The sequence below is a fragment of the Catharus ustulatus genome, chromosome 4 (assembly GCF_009819885.2).
Source record: "Catharus ustulatus isolate bCatUst1 chromosome 4, bCatUst1.pri.v2, whole genome shotgun sequence".
NCBI classification, from domain to species: Eukaryota; Metazoa; Chordata; class Aves; order Passeriformes; family Turdidae; genus Catharus; species Catharus ustulatus.
This window is the reverse complement of record NC_046224.1, coordinates 51,592,984-51,616,173: the sequence shown is the minus strand read 5'-3', so window position 1 is coordinate 51,616,173 and position 23,190 is coordinate 51,592,984. Positions and strand designations below refer to the sequence as shown.

The window sequence follows — 23,190 nt, the reverse complement described above, 5'->3', positions numbered from 1 at the left end:
AGAGTCTGATGAATTCTGCAGTTTATTTTCAAATGGCAAAACTGCTTCCAACTTCCAACTGGACTTTTTCTGGAAAATTCATGTCTTCTTTTAGCATTCTCAGTTATCACAGACTTTTAACTTAAAACTCTGACATCAAGGACTGTTTCTTACAAAGGAAACTTTAAGCTCATACTTGTAAAGCCATGGAAATTTTGTGTAGACAATCGATGTTATTTAAGAAACAGAGTTGTGGTACAGTGTGCACACTGAAGACTATTTCTTCCTTTTGTAACCTTTCTGATTATATTTTTCTTGTGATTAATGGTATTTCCAAAAATCAGTGGTGAAACTCTGAAAGCAAAACAGCAACAGTAAGCGTCTTAAAGTAGAAAAAAATGTATTCTGTATAAAAGAATACACTTGCTATTTTTAAGGGAGTACTTTCTAAGAAATTGATGGGAGCAGAAAAAGTTCAACCAAAATACCTGAGGAATTTTAAGTAAGAATTTTCTGTACTTTTTACTGTATTGTGTGACAAACCACTTAACCTTTGCTACAGAAAGAACAAAAAGCATGCAAATGTGACATTCATGTTCGTACACAGCTACTGAGGCATCCCTGGACATACAGAGCAGCTACACATTTAATCTCAACCTAATATTAATCTCCTCCTTTCATTACGTTAAAAAAAAATCCGGAAATGTTTCCTTCATGAACAGTTCCCCTGAGGTTTTCATCGCTTAAGTGTTTTCTCCTCTGCCTCAGGCTGCCTCTTTTCCATCTTTTTTTAAACTGAATAGGGTGCTTTTAGGACAGCACTGACTGTGGGCAGAGGCTGAGCACCTTTCCTGCCCACATCCCCCCTTTCTGGCCTCAGTAAAGGAAAAAGCCCACCTCTAATGCTTCCAATAACATGTTACTTAATTTTTTATTTGTCTCCCAGATAATTAGACTGCTAGAAATACAACATAGCAAGGGCCAGTAATAATTTGTTGGATATTTACTGTTCTTCAGTGCAGACAGAAACCATGTTCCCTGCTTCCAAGCCACATCAAATTACAAATCATGTAGCCCTTGACTGTTGCAAGAAGCAGCACCCAAACCTTCTACAGGCTGATCAGAACACAACAGGACTATCCCCTTGAACAGGAAACACGGCCAGGGCTGGGCTGTTACATGTTCAGACAGAAGCTGTGAGAAGAATATTCTGAGTACTTGAGGCACCACAAACTGGGCACAGCACATGACTGGCAGTGCTGGGGGAGAGGATAGGGAGTGAAACACGTGCCCTTCCATGTTATCCCCTCCTTGGCAAAGGCACAAGAAGAAGTTGCTCTTCTGAAATATTTTTAAGAACTGTGGGGCTAAAAGCAGACACAGGGAAACCACAGTGCCACTGTTTTATGAGGGTGCTCTAGAAAAGCCATCGTCCCAACCCAGCGCTGATGAGACCGCAGGAGGCCACACAGAGCAGTACTCAAAAAACTAAAGCAGCATCTTTATTTTATACATAACCGTCAGTATAAAAAGTTTATTACATAAGAGCTGTTCTGTTTACAATATATTATATTGCTTCAAGCTGATGCATAAACTTCATACATTATAGCTCTACTTTGTTTACAATATATTATGTCGGTTAAATGGAACCATTGCAGTTTCTTTTTAATACACAAAACTGTAAAGCCAAAAATGACATGGAATTGAGTTATCCAGTTTTTAAATTAGGCAGCTTATTTATTTGTTTGTTTGTTTTTCTTAGGGAAAAGTCTAAATACACAATTTGTAAAAATTGGCAAAATGCACCTTTCTTTTGTTTTAGGCAAATTACATCTGTAGTCATTGAAATAATTCAGGGTTAGCATCTACAAGGTTTTCTGCTTGAACACTGTTACTCAATTTTTGGAAAACATTTGCAGCTACATAACTGAAAAAGGAAGTTTAAATGTAACTGAAGTATAGTACAAAACACCATCCAAGCACTGAAAGAAGAAGCCTATATAATCATGCTACAGAAGTATTTATAAAACTTAAAAGAAATAGTAAGTGTCAGCTCAGTGGTTTATAATGAAGCTAATAAAATTCCAGCCGGTAATCTTAACTGTAATGAACAGCATTTTAACATTCAACCCATGAGAGGTTAATGAAGGCTGTGAACCTTGTGTAACACGAACCATTTCAGATGTTGGAGTTCACCAGATATAATTGGATTCGGGTGGAACATGCTTCTCCTCGGCCCTTTTTGGCGAAGGCGTGTGCTGCCTGTGCTTGCTGCCTGCTGGCCTCAGGGCGCTCACGCTGCTGGCTCCATACCCTGCAAAATTAGCCAGTCAAGAAAAAGGAATTCACAGAAATGAGCTCGCCATCCACAGCTAATATTTCAAGTAGAAACTGTCTTGCCCATTTGAACAAAGGATTTTGCTTTGCCTTACAAAAGTGTTCATGCCTGTGTTACCCCTCAGGATGAACCAAGTCCTGCCAGGCAGAAAGATGCTTGGCCCAGCCAGGGAGCCCAGGGACCTCAGCACAGCCAGGCTGTCACTCAGCCTGGGGTGCACATGTGTAACCCCCACACTAGCTGGGTTACAGTCATGATGATCTGCCAGCAAAAGGCTCTAGAGTGAGGTGCAAGCAACCCCTTGGGGAGAATCTGCACCATCTACTTGAGCTGGGCTTTGGTTTATGGATGAATGCAAAGAAAAAGAACACCAGTGATCATAAACACCTGGGGGGGTGGAAAGCCATCTGAAACAGGCTTACTACAGCTGCTTTGTTGTGGAAAATGAAAGTGAACAATAAAAATGGAATGCAAAGTATTGTGTTGTAACTCTTTATAGGTTCATTTACCCATCTCATTACTTAAAGCTCATGGAAATTATTTTGAAAAACTGAGTCCTCTGTTCAGTTTTTTAGAACCACTTCTTTTTCAAGAAAACAGCATTACCAAAGAGCTATTCATTTGATGGAACATGAAACAAGTCTCTCAAGTTAACTATACATCTCTCAAGATCTGGTGATTATGGTTTCAGTTTAAGAGTGAATTGCAGTGTATAGACATTAATGGACAGTTAAAATGGGGGTGAATTTTGCCCAAATGTCCATTTCACAGTTTCTTTGCTGAATACAAAGAGAGTTTTGCAGTACTAAACACAGCAGGACTGTACCCAAACTCTAAGTAATGCAGGATGCAAAACCTTGGAGTTTACAATAATGTGAGACTATTGACTTCTCATCACAAGGCAGGTATGAGCTTTGGTTTTGTTGTACAGATAATTCTTTGGTGATGGTCATCTAAGGTATGTATTTGTTCTCATCTGCTATCAGAGCTCTTTATAGGAAGAGTATGACAGGAAGAAAAAGTTCATACTAAACTTATGAACTGTATTTTGCATTGGTTCATTTCCTTATATCTTTTTTCTAACCATAACTTATATTAATGGTATTTCTCCTTCAGAGAATAGCATAAATGCTTAAACACAGATCCGCTAGGTAACAACAGAAAAGCAGACTACCAATTTTCACAGCAAATCTAATTTTCACAGCAAAACCCATCTTAATTGGATAACACTCAGTTTTTAGTGAAAATACTATATTTACTCTAATACATTTTGATGTGACAAAAATAATGTGCATCAACAATTTTTAACAAAAGTGAACATTCAGTTGATGCTGCAATGTAAGGTTCACATTCCTTGCGGCCGATTGGTTTTGTAGCTGCAAAATTTTTCAACTTTTTTATTATTGACACATAAAACACAACATATGAATTGAAAGCCACCAGTGATAAACATTAGTATCTTTTGAGAGTATATAAAGATCATATTGAAGATCTGCTGTTATAGTACTGTTGCACATGAAACATAAAATTAAATCTGAAGTTCTTTCTGGATATATCCACTTGTATTTCAAATAATTTTAAGTCCAGAGAAATGATCAGTTGCTACAATAGATGGTAAATGGACCAAAAAGCACAACAGAAATTAATTTGGAGAACTTTTACTTTGCTTTGGGGCAATGTATTTTGTATGCTGTGGAACATGGGTGCGAAGAGGAAGAGAAAACTGAGAAGTTGCTAAGAACAGTTCTTGCATAATTCTTCAAGTATTCCACAAAATTTCTAAAGGGCATTTTATTTTTATTAAGTTTCAATCAGTTTTAAAAACTGTCAGAATTTTACTTTTAAAAGTACCTACTCAGCATTTCAAAACTAGCTGCTACTACTGCAGAGAATTGAAGGACTTGGATCCCTTCCAAACTATGGTTGGAAGATATGTAAGGTCCTCCTCTGATGGATACCAGATTCTGGAATTTCTAATACAAAAACGATCTTGACAAAACATTTTCAAATTATTATGAGTTTTTTTAAAGTAAATAAAATGATGGAGTATTGAAAACCTTTGTTTTATTGCTTGGTTAAATAATAGTGAAAAAGGAGTGTGGTGTCATTAATGATGCTGGAAAGGCTCTTGAGGCAGTCATTTCTGTATAGCATCGGCTGTGTAACACCTCAGATACAACTCAGGGTTTGTTTCTCACTTACTTTTATTGCAGTGTCTCCCATGCCAGCCTTCTTTGCACTGGCATTTGTTGGGCTCCACACAGGTGCCGTAGAGGCCACAGCTGGGCTCACAGACAGCTGTAAAAAAGTGAACACATACACCTGGCCTCTTGGAATTTCATCCAGAGACAGTCACACATTTGCTTTCCCAGCTGATTCACACGATGGCTTGATCCTGGCACAGGCTGTGCTCTCAAAGTAAATCTATGCCTTTGGACTGAGTGGAGTCAGAATCCTGAAACAGTTCACACTCATCGCTTCACCTGCAAGGTCTGGCTCAGCCTCTGGCAAGAAAATCAGGTTGTACAGCAGAGCTAACCATCCACCAGAACCAGTGGGAGAATGAAAGTAGTCCCCAGCACCCCACTCACAAATGCTCTCACTGTATTTCAACATGGCAAAGTATTGACATCTTATTAAGCATTTCTCTACTACTAAATTGCTATTGCTGAGCTGACACGCTGCTGTTTTATAGAAGCTCAAGAGTACAGAAGAGACTGTGAGGACACTTCTGTAAAAAAAATATTTCTGGCTTTGTAATTTCCGTAAGTCTGGTGTAGGATGTACGTCCAGAAAATAAAATTACTGGAATTATTTTGACAACAAACAATTAGTACTGATGTTATGTAAAAGAGATACTGCACAGTGAGCTCGATGTTCCCAGGACTGGTGGAGTGGCTTTGGTACTTACGCTTTGAGCACAGGTCTCCCTGGTAGCCTTTGGAGCACTTGCATTTATTCTTACCAGTACATTTGCCTCCATTTCGACAGGGTTGATGGCATTTACCTAGAAATTGAAAACATAGAAACAATGGTCTTAGTCCCCTGTGCCTGCTGAAGACAAGTGTCTGACAAGCTTGCCTTGTGCCTGAAAAACCCATCAGATGTTAGAGTGTGCCCTATGGATCCATCGGGAAAGACTCTGCTGCAAGTCTGTGTTTCCAATTTATGAAAATATGACAACATCCTTTGAAAATATGACAATAATTTGGCGTGGCCAAAGCCTGTGTGACCTTGCAACTCTTGCCCAGGCTTGTGCCACTCTGACTGTGCAGAATGCCTGGTCAGCATTGACCCCTGCTTTCCTCACCCTTCACAGGGGAAGCAGCACTGCCCAGATTACGCTGTTACAAAGAGATCCAAACCTGGGGAGTCCCAGCAGAAAACAATCTGGTGACATCTGAGAGCAGTAGGATACTCAGGAGATGACAGGCATGGCTGCTACTTGCAGACAGTAAATGGACTGGCTGGGCTGGGCCCATCAGCTTGTAGCACAGGCTGGGGAGCACTGGGGTGCTGTGGATGGTGCAATGAGGATGTTCCACACGGTAGCTCAGAAACTAAGGGCACGTTAAAAATACATGCCCTTCTTTCCTGTTTGCAAAGAACAGAGCAACTTTGCTAACAGTAATTGGAACTGGCAGACATTTTTCCAGGCTCTTGGTCTGGAGATTACTTTCCTCCACAAACAGACTAGGCATAGGCTGGATCTGGTGGTGTTGTTGTAGGAAGTCTTGTTTGACCCTGATCGCCTGGGACTGAGGAGGCCCCTGCTGGTGGAGGAGAAGCACACTCAATTTCCTTCTTTCATGCTGGGCATGACACACCAGGGACCTTCCTCGCACTTAATGTCCAATGTCCCATCATCAGACTGCCTTTACCTTGCCAGAATTTGTCTGCACTACTGAACTAATTAAATCTTCACTCATCTCTAGGAAGGCAAGCAGAGCTCCTATGAGCTCAGTCACTCCCAGGCTGAGAGAGGCTCTCTGTCACCTCCCTGGGCACTTTTGGGCCAGCAAGAACTGCACCCTCACTCTCCTACCACCTTGGTGCCCATATGTACCAGTGCAGCTTTTCTTGTTGTTGTCCAAAACCGTGTTTTTATCTTTTCTAATGCTACTACACTTCCTAGATTCTTCAGAAAAGAGGGGAAAAAAAGGCACCCTTCCCAGATTTAACACTAATATTTACCTGAATCTGTGAGCAAACAAAAACCGGAACCTGGGGCAGCAAACTGCTTCCTTTCCCTTTCCCTTTCCCTTTCCCTTTCCCTTTCCCTTTCCCTTTCCCTTTCCCTTTCCCTTTTTTCCTTTTTTTTTTTTTTTAAGAAAGGCATTAAAAGACCTGCATGCCATAATGTAAGCATCAATAGTGGCTTGCTATGTTGAAAACCTCATTTCATGATCACAGACTGCCCTCTTGGGAGCTCAACATCACAGGAAGCTCCTCAGACCTCAGCCCCAGCCAGGCCTTTGTGATACACGTGTGTGTTGTCAATATAAAGGAAACATTCGTTCCTATTGTACAGAATTATTTTAATAACCCTGAAACAGGTTTCATAACTAGCTGATGGAACAAACTATGCTAAGGAGAGTTTCTGTAAAAGCGCAATTTCTCTGCAGAAGCCTCTGGGAAGGGAAACTTCAGGCATTCTAATTTGCAAACATTTGCATAGCAAATAATTAACAACTGGGAGAGCAATGCTTAAGAAATCAATGAATTTTCCTAGCTCTTTAATTAATCTGGAGGATATGGGTCAAGAGACGTGACACCAACTTCCACCAAGTTGCAACAGGCAAGCATTTGGCTCAGCACAGCTCAATTAACTTTGGGTTAAGATATTGTCACAGAATGAAGGAAAGAGTAATAACTCTGTTATTGACTGAGAAATGGAAATAGCAACAAAACAGCTGGTGACAAGTAGAGGAGGAATCCAAAGCAAAATAAAACTCTCTGGACTCAAAGTGAAACACTAATTAGAGACAATGCATACCTATAACTAGAAAAAAATCTGGAAGACTGTGAATGTTTGTTAGTGCTGTAGACTGGGCTCAGAACATTTCCCAGGAGTCTTATAGAGGGATCCAATTATTACACAAGCATTGAGTATCTATACCCAATGTCAAAAAAACCCCAAACAACAAAACCTTGCAATTTTCAGAAGATGGCTTTCTGCCTGTTGAAAGGTTTTCTCCCCTCATTATTTTAAGAATCCCATGACTGAATGTAGCTGGCCCTGGATCTTAGAAAATGGAATGAGCTATGTTTCTGCTTCAGTGTTTCTAAGTCTTGTCTAGATTTCTTGCAATCTTCTACTGCTGTGCTGTGCTGGTGCAATGCCCAGAGGTGATGACGCTGTCAATCACAGTCTAACAATTGCAGTCCTGGCTTTACAAGAGCCAGAGTAAGAGCACAGCTTTCCTTACTCTCATTGACATTGTCCCAGGTTAGGTCTTAGCATACCGTGATCCTGAATTTGCTTTTTTCTCTTTGTACAGAAACTAGTTTATTGCCTGTATTTTGATTAATTTAATTTGAGTTTCACAGATAAGCCTTTCCAGGAAGTCAAAACAGTTGCAGTTATCCCAAGCAGCAGCAGATAAATATGAGCTTCGGCTCCTCAGATAGATCAATTAAACGTACTGCCCTTAATTATACATGCTGTAATGACAGTTCTAAGAGTTCTCCTCAAAAAAGCACCACCACACATAAAATACATGCTTCTCTCTTTGAACCCAACTTTAGTCTTCATCTGAAAAATGTCAACAATTGACTTTTTGGAGACTGAAGAAAGAAATGGGGTTCTGCCAAATAGTCAAATTTGAACTTGAGGTAATCAAAGGTAAATCCAATGAAAACCCATGCTGTTGTTCTTGTGGCATATGATCTGAATTTATATTAATGGGTAATCTTTATTAACTTAAGAACAATAAAGCTTTGCTGCTTCTTTTTCCCTAAATTTTAATGATGTAAAAAGGAGTTGCAAAATGCGTTGTAATGCATAGAGACATGGTGAAACATTTACATACACCTATTGTTAATGTCCACAAAAAGACTGAACAAAGTGCAGTCTTACAGTATCTGTGTACTTTCTTTGCACAGTAATTCACTTATTGTTGTGTATTGGTTGACAGTAAGTTAAGAGTTTATTTCCATGTGTTTCCAAAGTGATAAAAATTTTCTAATTGTGAAAAGAGCTTGTTTCTACTGATGTATATTAAAAACTCAGCATTTACATATCCTAGGCCAAATACTGCTCTCCATGGTTCTGTGATGGTGCTGGGGAATATCAGTGGGATTATTTACAGCAGGGAAAGCTTTCCTGAACAGTGTCCTGTTCAAAGTTCTAAGTCCAGGAAGAATTAGGTCTGGTTGTACATCTTCAAGTTATCTTGTGAATGTAACTTTACATGTTACATGAAATATCTCAGCTCTTACAGTTCAGTCCTCCTTTCGCCCCAAACCTTTTCCTTCCCAAATTACAGTAGCCCTTTCAGAGGTGTCAGCTCAAACATAATCTGCTGTGCCCCAGTGTGATTTCCTGTAATGTTTGAAAATAGATGCACTCCACAGGCTTGGTATGGCAGCACATCTGTCTGTCACAGGGTATTGCTTGCATACTTATGGCTTGAGGATTGTTACCAAGCCTGGTTACCAGTGAAAACAGAACAGGGCGGGGGGTGAGGTGGTCCGGCATTGAATCACATTTCTAAGTAGGGAAACTTGTTTGGAGGCATGTGGTGTCTGGCTCTGAGGGTCCCAAACTGCTGTGTGAGATCCTTGCTCTGCACCCAGCAGAGGCAGAACACGTTATCATTCAGGCATTGACACTGGAAGAAACTGATGTACATGGAAGCAAGCACACAGAGATGCTACTCACTGATTTCACACTGGTCTCCTTCATAGCCTGAAGGACAAATGCATTTTCCCAGATAGAAACATGTCCCTCCATTGAAACAGGTTGTTGTACAGTTTGCTGAAACAAATGAAAGAGGAATTAACTAAGTCATTAATATGAACTAGGACTAACTTGGACTTTCTAACTTGGACATTCTCTGCTGTTCATCATAAATAAACATCGAGTAGATTGTAAAAGCAGGATTAACCTCTTGTCATCTGGTTTACAAAGTAGGACTGAAATGCATTTATTCCTGCATAATGCTTTACATGGGCACACACACAAGGCAATACAGAATGAGACAAGTGAACAATACAGCAGTGAGGTCTCTTAGGACAGACTGTGCTACATCTTTATCAGACCCCACACATAAAGCTCATTGAAGGATTAAGGCACTATTGCTATTGAAACTGTCAGCAAAAGGATAAAAGGAGCACAGCCTAGGACTGGAAGCTACTTCTACAAGAGGACACTTCACTGCAGTTCTTGAGTAATCCTTTGACTAAAAAGAAACCTCTGTGAGTTTTTCTGTGTGGTGACATAGATGCAAATGCTCTGACTTTCAGCTGCCAAATGACTTACATTGTGTTATATGTGACTTTTCACCAAACAGCTGGGATTCACATTAATCCTTCAAGGCATCAGGAGCATTTAATTAAAGCTCACATTTGAAGCATTTTCTAAATGTGGTACAAGTTTGTTCAAAGACTAAGTACAGGACATGAGGGCATTGACACCAACAGTTTGTGCAAAATAATAGGAAGGTTCCCACTATTTTGATGAAAAGTCCTCTAGAACCTTTTGCATTCATTCTTTACTTCATATAGACCTGCAGCGACAAATGCAGCACGATGTTCCGCTCAGCCATGAGCAGGCCAGTCAGATTTCTGCAGGAAATTACTTGTTTTGTTCTACATGGTAGCTTAGACTGTTCCAAATTACTGTTCCGAACAACTGATTGTTGGTTTTTATCCTTCATGAGGCCCTATGTAGCAACAAAAAATGAATAGTTTGCATATTTTTCATGTGTTCACATGCAGCGCATTAATGTGCTAAATAATTAGTAAAATTAATTTTACTACAGCAAACTAGAGCTCAAATAGAGGGTTTTTTTGAAAATGTTTTTTTCTCCTCCCCCAGAAATATAAGCAATTTTTGTGTTAAGATCCACAGTTCTCAGTGTATAAACTGAAGTGATTCTCCAAACTACCCTTCACAGAGCTGGGGTGTATGTCCTGCAAATCCTATATTCTTCCAACAGCTGCCAGGCTCTACTACAGCTTCTATTTTAAGAATCACAGTATTATAAAAACTTAGTTACTTATCGCTTGCTTGACTTTCCAAAATGCGGTCCTAGAGGGAAACTGCCAGAGGTGAACAAGGAGAGGCTGCTGCATGCAGAGCCCGGGGGTTTTGCTGGTTTTACCTTTGTCGCAGTTGATGCCGTAGAAGCCCGGGGGGCAGATGCAGAGGCCGGGTGTGATGCAGAGCCCGCCGTTCATGCAGCGAGGAACACACAGGGCTGAGGAGTGGGGAGAGCAGAAAAAGCATTGCTGGTGGGACAGCAACTGGCATTTAAATACATGGCACATTCACTCCTTAAGCCACCTTTCCTTCTGCTTATTGTTCAAGTCACCTTTGCAAAGTGACTCTGGTAGGGGGTTAAATCTGTTACATCTTTCTTTGTATCTGGCAATTTCTGTATAGTGCTACTAAAAACTGTATGCTAACTCAAGTTCAAATCTGATTCCATATGTAAGCAGAAACTGCTTGTGTATAGTTTAATACAATACTGTATTAAATGTTTAAGACAATGCTTTTCTCCCAGACGGGGGAGAAAAGTACCCACATACACCCACCCACATACACGTAAATATCTCTGGATATTTAAAATCTTCCCAGACAAGTTCTCTCTATAACCATATTCCAATTCCTCAACTGTGCAGGCAGGGCTATCCCAAAGGGGTCAGTAACTCAGTGGTGTTCCCAGACAGGCTTTACAATGAACCTTCCCAACAGCTGCACACCAGAGCATAAGCATGGTTATCTAATTTTGGCTAGGAAAGCTTGCCGCACAGCCAAACTGTCCTGCATGTTCCCAGTTAATCTTCTCTGGAGCCTCTGTGCTCTTCCAAGACCTCTCTGCCTTGTGGCCATCCCAAAAGGTTCTTCAGGGAGGCATGTTAGGGGGCAATGCTTCACTCTGTGGTTGCCCACAATTGGTACATGCAGTGAGGTTGGGTCCATGCTAGTGAGTTACACAGCACCCAGACATGGGGCCAAACTGCATTGTGACATCAGCTTGTGAAATTGTTGGTGGCTTGGCTTTGTCCTGACTGACCAGCAAATCCTCCTGGCCATGGTCCTGGGTTGAGTAGCGACCACGGGCTCCTCCCAGGAGTAATGGGTTTGTTGGAAGGTAAGTTTATTAAACATATGAATGTAAGCTGTTCCCGCTGCTCTCCAGGCCAGAGAAAAGTTCTTGATCCTTTGTATTTAATATTTTTGATGTAGCCAGGGTATCTGGGAGTGAATGATTGTATTGGAGTAGGATGCCCATGGGGATGGGCATCTCCAGTCACCCTGGGGAGGGACTGCCACTGGGAAAAGGAAGGGAGAGATAGGAAGAAGTTTCCTTGCTAAGTCACACCAATTTCCCGGTTCTTCACTCCTGGAAATGTTGTTTTGGGCTATTATTCACTCATGAAAGAGAAAGAGAATCTTCCCTTTATCTTCCCATTTTTGTTTTCAGTCTGCTTACAAATCCGATCCTATCTGCAAATAAACAAATGCAGAGTGACTAAAGCACTGTTTTGTTTCCCAGCTAGTCCTCATTAGCAGAAGAATTTTATTTAATCTTCTCGCCAGATGGATCCCCTGTGATTAAGGATCACTTAGCTATTGCATCAGTTTTTGTTAAGAGCAATTTGTGAAAGAGAAAATATTTTTCATGTAAGCAATTTGTATTTCCACCAGACCGTGGATGACAATAATAATTCTCTTACAATCTTGAACTCAAAATACACCAAATCTTCAGAATAGTCCACAGTGCAGGAGATACAGTTTTCTTGAGATTGTGGTAAAGAAAACAGTTGAGATTTTTTTTATTAAATTACCTTTCTCACAATGAGGCCCATAAAATCCTTCAGGACATTCACAGACATGTCTTTCGTTGCAAACCCCTCCATTTCTGCATCCTCCTGGACATTCCGCTTCATAAAATATAACAACAAGCTTAATTAAAATGCTTATACTTCAGCTGCCAGGCAGATCTCAGCAGGATCAATATATTTCTTTGACACAGCAGTTAAAATATTTACTGGCAGACAAACACTGAAGAAATGGAAATTCAGTTAAGATTTTTTTCAAGATAAATTAGTTTCTCTTTTAGTAGTCTACAAATAGAAGTTCCATCATGCGTTCACATGGGTGATGTACTTGTTGATGGACTCTGCATTTTCATTACTCTACTGCTCTGTAAGTGCTTGAGCAATGAGGATGCTCTGCTCAATCTATCACTTCCTTTTCTGTGTGGAAATGAGCAGGCACCTTAGTGCAGAACTTGCACAGCTGGTTAGACCTACCCTTAGTGTGCAGGAGCAGTTTCGATTTCTGCAGCCTGAAGTAGACATCACTGCAACTTGCATTGCATTAATTACCACATCTGTTACTACTGAGGTGACAGTGATGAAATCTGTGTTCATATGAAAGAGTGAGCATTAAGGCTAAATGGAAGAAGGCCAGAAAGGAAGATGAAAGCACTCCTGCACAACAGTTCTGTATCATTATCAACTCTCCTTCATATCTCAATTATTGATCAAATACATAAAAGCATTTGGCAACACTGGCAGGATTATACAAGGATGAGAGATACTTGTGGGTGCCACCACCATCCTTCAAACACCAGAGTCCATCAAATGAGAAGGCAAACTAAATCAAGCCCTATGGAACACCATCAAAAAGGGATGCTGGGTAGAAAAATAATTACTCAATAATACCTTCCCAGATCCCTCACAGAGAATAAGGAAGGCAGGAGACACTGCCTATTCCCATTAGAAAAACTTAATATCAGTAGGGATCAGTGGCAGGCACAACCTCCTCATCTTGATGCTCTGTTGTGTGACATTCCAAGTGAGAAGGTTCAAAACCTCTGAGGTAAAATGATATGCCTTAAAAGTAAAGCTGTTTGCAGTTGCAGTAATTGTAGAGAAGGTTTTTTGGTCCTACTGTGTTCTAACACTATATTCTAGGACTCTTTCTCTCTCCTTGTACTCAAATGCAGAGCTGCTACTCAATACCAAAAAAATGCATGCTTAAATGCATACCATTTCAAGAAGAAAAATTGGAAAATATGTATTTTTTCTTTGTGATCACCTCTTAGCCACAACAAGTCCTCTCTTATCCATAACATTGCTTCCTTGCTTCCCTCACTTCCTCAGCTGGGGCCTTTCTGTAGGGCCAAGGATAACTGGAAACAGTGACTAGGGCCCTGACAGGAGCTCTTCACCTTACTAGACACAGGGAGGGAATGTGAGTTGTTCCAGTATGGGCTGGAAGAGATGTGAGAAAGCTCCTCCTCTGCATGTCTCTAGAGTTGGGAAAATCTTCCTTGTGTCTCTCAGCTGGCTCCAGGAACAAAGGACCTGGACAATAATCAACCCCAGGATTCTTGAGAGGTCATATGATGCAATACTACTAAATCGTTAGATATTACAACTCACATAAAAATGGTAACAACAAATAATAACACCGAAATGATAACTTGGATGAATGCTACTTCTAAACTGAGTTTGGAGCCCTTCCTCTTTAAGCCACTACTTTCCAAAATACAGATCTGTAAATCTGCTGTCCCTATTAGAATACCCCAATGCTATTTCCAAAGTTTATTGAGTTCAGTATCTTTGAGCTGAACTGAAAACAAAAAGATAGGAAAAGCTTTGTGTTGCATTTGCACCAGACACACACCTTCATACATGAGATCTGATTGATTTTGTGTCCTTTAAGCCTCCATTTTTCTTCCTGTTTCTCTGCCCACTTCTTCTCCCCCTCCTCCACTTTTCCTGGGCTAATTGGCAGCAGCAAAGCTTCAAAGGAGACAAGCAGCTTTGCTATTTGGGCACAGTGAGATTTCAAAGAATAAACGGCTCTTGCTCCTGCTGCTCACTCTTTGAAGCCACACTACAGCCAATTATCTCAGAGAAAATAGTGCAGAGATGAAAATGTAGGACTGTGAATGAAGATTTAGTAGGAGAATAAAAATCTTGCTCTTTGCACATCACCCTGTCATGGGGTTAATTTGGTACAATTGCACATGATATGGGATAATTATCTTATCTTAGACACTGATTTTTAAATTTCCATAGCCTCAGCTTAAAGTGATAATTATAGTTGTTTGTGGTGTATCAAATTAATTCAGAAAGTTGTATTAAATAGTGCTTATGGTTCACAGATCACTTGATTAACAAGTACTCTCCTTTCCAAGCAAACACTGCAATAACTTAATGGTGCTCTTCTTCTACCAGTGTGTTCTCTGTGTGCTTTCTGCTTGATACATGAAAGTACTGAACACCAACTCCCACCATTTACCTGTATCAAAAGTCAAGAGGTTGCACCTGAGCTACAGAAAAGGTAAAGCCAAGCTTTGCAGAAGTTTTCTGATTTAAGATTTTTGTATTCAATCGGATGTGCAAGTTTGAGATTTAGGGAACTGAAGACACCAAGTTGGAACTAAGGCCCTGACAGCATTAATTGATACCAGTGTCCCCACTATAGCTCCCAGAAGGTCAGTTCCCCAGATGATGTGCCATTTCTGGGAACATTAAGGTCAGTCTGCTTTCACAGAACTAGCTCTCCTCCAAGCACCTCTAATCGTTTGCTAACAGGGGCTTTTCGTATGATACATCTCTATCAATGCCCTTCATGTGATGAGTTGTGAACAGGAGGAGGGAGAAATGTCTCCAACCCAGTCTGCTAAATGAGTTCAGTAAGAAAAGGCTTAATAAACATGCAGTAAATGATCAACAAATGTACACAGAGGCAGAAAGCCTGGAATTCACCACGACTGCTACATGTTGTGTGACTGCTTCATTTCCATCCTCTTTAGTCTTATCCTAAATGAAACATGGGACAGTTCAGTGACCTGGTCTAACAGCTTTCCAATATGTTTTCTTCAGTGTTACCTTGCTGACAGGTTTTGAAGAAGATGGCGTTCTGAGGGGTCTGGAGAATAATATTGCCTTCTGAATTCATTATGATCACGTTCACTTCAAATGCAGCGACCCCATCTTGTTTTCCAAGGCAAGGAAATCCAACCTGAACAACTAAAAGGATAATAATATAAAATAATATAGTACTTATATTAACATGCACATAAACATATAAAAGTATACATTGAAACACTACTAAAAAATACTATAGATGTATTTAAGCTTTGGAGGAATGCCACTGAAGAAAACTTGCAACACAGAGACACACAGATCCCTTTATTCAGAGGTGCTCCAGGGCTAGAAGTGCAGCAGCACAGGAGAAGAGCTTGTGCTCATTTGCTGAAATAACCCCAAGAGTCTATAGCACAGACAGTGATCTTAATACAACCATACTTTTCTTGCAGGTGAGGAAATTACTCATGTGGAAGTATCTAAGGATATATCAAAACAATATGGAAGCCTACTTTTAATTTTCTGAGCTGAACTGCTCACTTCTGAGTCTAAATTTTCTGTCACATGACTTCTGTAAAAACATATATTTTGGGAAAAAAGTTACTTTAGATAAGTTTTTCTGATTTGGATGTTGCAATGAATACCTAAATAAGATACTGATCTAACCAAAACTTATTCCATAAAGTGCTGACAAAATGGTACCCTTGGAAAGCAGGATCATGGGGGCAGTTTTTAAAAAGACGACATAGACACCTCACTCTGACAGAACCAGTTAAGCATAGTGACATTTGGACATTACCTTTCCAGGAAAAATAATCCAACACTTTTGAAATACAAAGACTTTAGGCAACTAATTAAGGCCAGTAAATCTGGAGTATTTTAATGATGAATTAAGCCCAGTAACTCAGAACTATGGAATTCTCTGCTGTAATTGTCACAAGAGATCTTAAATAATCTTCAGATGAAATGATTTTATCTCTTTTCTTCAAAATTGGCTCTTCTTAGCTGTTTTATAAGCCAAATCCAACTAATAGAAATTGTTTATTCCTTTCTTCTGAAGCTGGCCTGAGATTTCCAACCTAAATACAGAGCTAAAAGCCCTACATTTGAGTTGGTTTAGATTGTTTGTTATAAAAATTTTGCAAGCCATAATTTGGCTATTTTTGTTATTTGGCACCTTGGTAAAACACAGAATATTTTATTGCTGAAACATATTCTGCATCTGGTAAGTCCTACAAACTGAAAGGTCCCTTGCAGTTCTCATTCTAAAGCAATTACACAAGAGCTTTTGCACCAAGCTTTGCAAAGATCAAAACCATGTAACCATGTGGCAAGAAGGAAACTCTTACAGTAGATTATTTAAAAATACATTTTAAATGCTGTGAACTTCTTAAACTGTAGTAACCTTCTTATAGCATAAGTACAGGAAATCAGTGCTTGGGTTGGGATGTGTTTTAGTTGAACAAACGAGGAGGAAGATGCGTGTTATTGACACCACTATAGCAGTATCTGGATTTCATTGAATTCACAACAACCCCTGAACTCTCCCCTGAGATTTGGCTGTGGTTTAAATGCCCAGGGAAAAACCCAGCAATGCATCCCTAGAGTCCAAGGCAACAGACCATAAATCTTTTATTCCAGAACTGGAACAACTCTGGAAGCATCCAAATTTACTTACCATGTGTCTGAACAGCTAGGCACACAGATCTGGAGTAAAGGACCCTCCTGTGAGCAAAAACCGCCTGGATCCTGGCTGAACTCGGTGGTGGTTCAGAGTTGAAATAAAGCCCTTAAGCTATTCCTGAATATTTGCATTTTTATGCCTGTTTGAATAATGCTAATACCCACCAACAGCACCACAGTCAAACCAAAGCACAGAGAGAAGTCCCTTGCATCAAAAAACACAGCCAGGAGCTCCATGAGCAAGGCAAACCTCAGCTCTGGTCTCTGCTTCCCAAATTCAGGATGAAGTTTGCATTTGTCCATCCCTGGCTAAAAACAAGGAGAGGGAATCACAGATATGGGCTTCTTTCTGCTAACCATCCTCCCACCACCAGGCCAGAAAACAGCCTCTTCTGCACATAAACATTTCTGTATTTTCTGGAGCACTTGTATCCAGGGCTGCAGAGCAGATGGCTCTAACAGGAGCGAAGAAAGTTTAACCAATATGAAAAGGAACCTAAGCAAACCTAGTGACTTAAACCTAATTTAGTTTTAGGTATTAATTAGAATGCTCTCCTAGGATGCAGGTTTAACACCTTTTGTCTGGGAGGTCATGCCTTTTCCCTTTGTTCAGGAAACTGAGGTTCTCTAAAGCTGGCATGAAAGGTCTGGAGAGGAGTGGGAGCCCATACACATCCTTGCAGCCCACTGTCACTCTCTATCAGCACGGCTGACAGAGCAGAGGTGGTGCTGTGCTCAGAGAAGACACCGATTTCTGGCACTGAGCTTGGAGAGATTTTCAGCATCTTTGGATGCTCAGCACCTGTATGTCTCAACACCAGCAGTGGGCAGGGAGAGAAGGTCTCCTGAGCCTGGCCAGTGGCCAGTGGGGGCTGCATGAAATGCACCAAGCAGCACCATGTCAGCAGCCTGGTCACACCAGCCTGTCCCAGCACGGCACTGCCTGGGTCAGACAGGGACAGCAGGAGCCAACCAAGGGCACGCAGGGGGCCAGCTCTCTCTCAGCCACAGGCCACTACATTGCTCCTGGGCACAGACCTAGAACTGTGTTTACCTCTCTAAGTGTGGTGTTCAAGATGTTAATCACTGCCACAAAAATGACTCACTTTGTTTTGAGCTTGCTAACCTCAGACTGAACCACTGGACAGGCTTTCCCCTGCAGGCAGAAATGAGCAGCCAGCTGCTTGTCATTGGGCAGGTATCCACACTCCTCCCAAAGATCTTCTTTTGCACAAGCTGAGCAGTCAGCTCTTTAACCTCCCATTGAAAAGCATCTTCTACAGCCTTCTTAACATCTTACCAGATGCAATAATATCCATGTTGTGACCACTGAATCAGGTACCAATTCTGGGACTTGGGAATGGGTTTTCAAGTAAGTCTAAGGAACCTAGGTGATTTAAATCTCACCTAAATCCAAGAGTTTGGTACCTCATCTCAGGATTACCAAATTAGAGAAAGCTAAGAGAAGGACAAAGCTGCACCCAATGAGGAGCAATTGAGTATCAGACTCTTCAGTCAGGTAAAGAGAAAAAAAATCAGGGGATACATAATAGATGTGTACAAAATCATGGATAGGATGAACATATAGATTGACTACTGTCTCTACCAGTGAAGGACCAGTACCCATCAGATGAAGCTGTGTCAGCCAGGCTTGAAACAACAGGAGAGTGATCTTCATGTAATGGATGGCAGTGAACTCCTTGCTAGGTGATTGGAGATAAAGAAGATGATATGGACTCAAGGAGAACCTGGAGAAGTACTGGAAAGAGAGATCTATAACCCACGTGGGCTAATGAAATAGACAAATCACTTAAGGCACAGGAAATCCTCCAAGCTGAAGGTAGTAAAAGCTGAGAGGGTAAACAGAAGTATCACATATGCTTGTTCTCCTTTTGCTCTCCCAGAGGTCTTCTTATGGCCACCATTGGCCATAAGGCAAAATATAGGCTAGAGAGGCCCTACTGCACTGAAGCCATTCATATGTCTTGTTTGGAGACAAATATCCTCAAAGGAGTTTCAAGAGTCTATTGGTTTTTATAAAACCACTGGGTTCAATTACCTCTGAATATGGTATCTGTTAATCCTCATTCTTGCTTCCCATGCTCATGTTTTACTATAGTTCTCTTTCCCCTTTTATTTCTCCTTAATTGTCTTTAAGGGCAACTAATTGTCTTTGGGCTAAAACACTTTTTCAAAAAATACCAATTGTTGATTTGTTACTAAATACAAGCTTGTGGTTGAATTTCTTCTGACATCTGTATGTATAGAAAAATGCTTTGGTAATGCGGTAGAACCAGGCAAACTAGACTAGATTTGTCAACTCTGTTTTGCCTACATTTAAGTTATAGCAATAACTACAAAGTAGAAAACAATCACTACCTTTATAGCATATATTTACTTAGGACTACTGAGTTAATTTTGGCCAGCTAACAGGGAGTGTGAAAAACCCACCATCATAGTAGTGTCCAACCACTAACAGTGTACATGTTTCAAATACTGTAGGGGTACTGAGCACTGGAACACCAAACAGGACTTAAATACTGCTTATATATGCACCCAGTACAGTGGTGTCCTGCACATGATCCATGTAAGGGAACACCATGGACATGCCCCTATTAGTCCTGGAACTGAGGTACTGGTGCTGCCAACAGGGTAAGAACAAGATCCCCCATCATGATGGTTAACAGCCTTCTGCTGTAGCTGTGAACTCTCATCTCCAGCCTCCCTGCATTTGTAGATTAAGTTTTCCTAAACACAGTCAGAAAGGGGTAATTTTGGTCTAGCCTTTCTAGACAGTTAAAAATTAAAGGAGAAGATAGCTTATATTCAAGAGTGCTGAGTGAAGCAGAGAGTGCTTTCTTCACCTGCTTTATATGGTAATGGAAATAATGCATAACAAGAACATGGCCTTTATGACTTCTAAGTTGCTTTTAAGTTGCTTTGTTCGACGTTTATTTGGCTTGGAAACAAATATAATAGCATCTTTCACCCAAACTATTTTTAATACCACTCCTTCAATCCACACTGAATGGAAAGACCAGCCATTCAAGCTAAGTTCCAGGCATCGTGGCAAAAAGTTGTATTGAAACATTACTTCAATGCCAATCTACTGCAAGCTTAAAATGGAGAATATTATACACAAACTTTCAGGATTTATCCACTGAAAAAGAGACAACAATAAAGACTCATCAAAGGTGAAAACTTACATATCAGTGCTTCATCTGCAGTCCAATCCTCCTGTTTTATTACCCATTTATTTCCCACATTTATCCCACAGGTTGGCTAAGGCAATTTAGGAAACGACGACCACTAAGACACTACTGTCATCAAGATATGCATTTCTGCCTTCCTACCAGAGGCTACCACATATGAACCCTGAAACACATGACATAAACTGTTATTCATCCACTTCAGAGCTAACCAGATTCAATAACGTTTCATGGAAAGCTTTTTTACTCAAATCAGCTCACTACACTCCATGGTATTTCTGGAGCACTTGCATTGGTTTGGGTTCAGCCTCTGCTGTGGAGCTGTAAATCCCAGTGAAGGATTAAGAATGCACAACTAAGGGACAAATGATAAATGATTATATCCTAAACTAGAACTCGTGTCTTTGAACTGAATGCATGATGACCTCAATGAAAGCAAAACATCCACAAACTGCAACCTCTGAGAAACGGAATAATTTCATCACTTTCCCGACAGTGATCAAAGAATTTGTTTTCCAAAAGTTGTATGACTTAAGTAATAGCATTCATTAATTTTATGCAACAATTTTGCACAAGTTTCTGCTGATTTATCTACACATAAAAGCTTCATGTGTCTTGGCTCAGACAAAATATGTGCTGTACTTAGGCAAGACGATTACAAACTGTTCAGTGCCAAGCACTGTGGCAAGCATTGTTTTAGGCAATAAACTTCAGAACTACAATTCATAATGAAATATTTAGACTTTACTGGTTGTAGAATATTTTTTACAGAAACAAAATTTATAATATCAACAGTACAAACCTGATGCTTTATGAGGAACTGTTCCAAGCAGGGGTATATTTATAGTTGGATCAGCCATTATGCCTTTATCCAAAGAGTGCAAAGACAGGAATTCATAGTAGTATTCGGCCTATGACAAAATAAATGAAAAATCTATATTTATTTTAATTGTATTCACGGAATCAAACTATTGAACACAAACTATAGCAGAGAAATATTATACTTTTCAAGATGCCATTCACTGGATTAGTCTCTATAATTTCCCTGAGTGCTTCTTCATCTAAACATAATTTTAAGATAATTTCCTCTTATTTCATAGATTACAAGTGACTATACAGTAATATCAGGATATCAGCAAGGGAAATGGCATGGATAAGGCGGACAAATGTTATAGAGATAAAACGTTTTTACAACCCACACCATTCATCTGGCAGACAACAAAAATATAAATAAATAAAAAATATAAAAATATAAATATTAAAAAAAAAAATCAGAACACTAACTCATTCTTAAAGCTGTTTTTTGGGCAGAATCCTCCTGGAACTGACTGGTGAGCCTGGAGGACCTGCCTGTCTGCAGCTTGGCTGTACACACCATGCACACCTGAGATGTATGCATGCACCTTAGCCAGTCACTAGAAGCTTCCACTAGTGTCAACAGCACAATTGTGGTGTGCAGAGCAAGTGGAAATGAAACTTTTATGTTAAATTGTGGCATCTCATTTACCATGAAGCATACAAGGGATTACGAGTAATTCCATCTGCAGGTCTCAGCTAAGTGCTTGAGACCTTAGCATGGGCACTGGCAAAAACGTGTTTCCATCTGGTCACTGACAGTGGACAGTACTGTTCTGTCTACCTTTTAGACAAAACAGTACAGCAACGAGAGATTAAAACCAAAATTTGGGCTAGTTAGCTAGTTTATGTCTATAGATGTCTGTCTGTCCATGTCCTTAGCCAGAACAAGGTCCTTTTTCTCCTGTGATATCCTGGTTCCCTAGTACAAGAAAGACTTGACGGAGTGAGACCAGTGAAGGGCCACAAAGATGATCAAAGGACTGGAGTGTCTGATGTACAGGGAGAGGCTGAGAGCTGGGAATATTCAGCCTGGAGAAGGCTGCTGGGGGATCTAATCAATGAGTGTAAATAGCTGATAGGGAGGTGTAAAGAAGATGGACCCAGGCCCTGACAGGGTGTGATTGACCATCTCCCTTTAGCTCCTGATGACACCAGAAAAGCACTCATGACCTGGGTAGAAAGGTTGTTATGGAATTCCTGATCAGCCCTGGCAGCACATCCACTTGCTCTGTAGGGACAGCAAGGAGACCTCACAACAGAGAGGAGATAGCATGAGGGGCTACACTCTACATGGACAACCTTCAGAGGGTGTTGTGTAGGCACAGAGACCTCTGAGGAGGACTTGCAAAACAATAGGGCAGGAAACAATGAAAGGTTTTAAGTGGGGGTTAAACACATGGAGTAAATGTGTGAGGGAGAGAGGACATGGAGAGAAGCAGTAAAACCAGAGATGAGAAATGGAGTCTGGGGTAATGTTCAAAATGCTGCTTTTAATTAAAGACATTTTTTTCCAATACAATATACCATGCCAAAATATGAAAACAAGCCGTAAAGTCAGATTGTGAACATTTTTGTTTTCAAATAAAACTTTGGTTCAGAAAATTAATTATATGTCTCCACACATCTATAGAATAGTGCAGCGAGTGAGTCAAGGCTCCCCTGTCTGTTTCTCATTGGTTAGCTTTGATGTTTGGTTGTATCTAAACCAGGTCATAATGAGTTATGACCTGGGATATTAAAACATTATGTTCTTACTATTCTAGTAAACAAGAACTGGTAACTAGACCAAATAGCTCCACTCTCATATTTCCATTCCAGACGCACTGTTGTAGAAGGTCAGCTTGTGAGCCAGATCCCCAATTTGTAGGAAAAGCACTGGAATCTCATTTTCTAGAGCAAATTTTCTAGAGCCTAAGGGTAAAGGCAAAAAGAAAGCTCTCAGTGGAAAAAGGGACCCATTGCTGCTTGAGCCACAACACCCACTGTTGCTCAAGGAAGCAATTCCTCTAACCAGGGAGAGGCATACCAGCGGTTAGTGCCTGAGGCAGGACTGTGTTCTGATGG

General features: G+C 40.4%; 1 protein-coding gene across 1 annotated transcript in view; it reads right to left on the bottom strand.

Annotated features, from left to right (window-relative positions):
* Positions 1–1,456: 1,456 nt before the first annotated feature.
* WIF1 (WNT inhibitory factor 1) overlaps positions 1,457–23,190 on the bottom strand; it is a 37,804-nt gene continuing 16,070 nt past the window's right edge. The window contains exons 3-10 of the mRNA XM_033059189.2: positions 21,071–21,179; positions 15,398–15,538; positions 12,335–12,430; positions 10,645–10,740; positions 9,201–9,296; positions 5,229–5,324; positions 4,520–4,615; positions 1,457–2,293 (exon numbers count right to left, since the gene is read on the bottom strand). Of these exons, the coding sequence (XP_032915080.1) occupies positions 2,172–2,293; positions 4,520–4,615; positions 5,229–5,324; positions 9,201–9,296; positions 10,645–10,740; positions 12,335–12,430; positions 15,398–15,538; positions 21,071–21,179 (852 nt within the window). The 3' untranslated portion in view covers positions 1,457–2,171. The remainder of the gene's footprint in view (positions 2,294–4,519; positions 4,616–5,228; positions 5,325–9,200; positions 9,297–10,644; positions 10,741–12,334; positions 12,431–15,397; positions 15,539–21,070; positions 21,180–23,190) is intronic.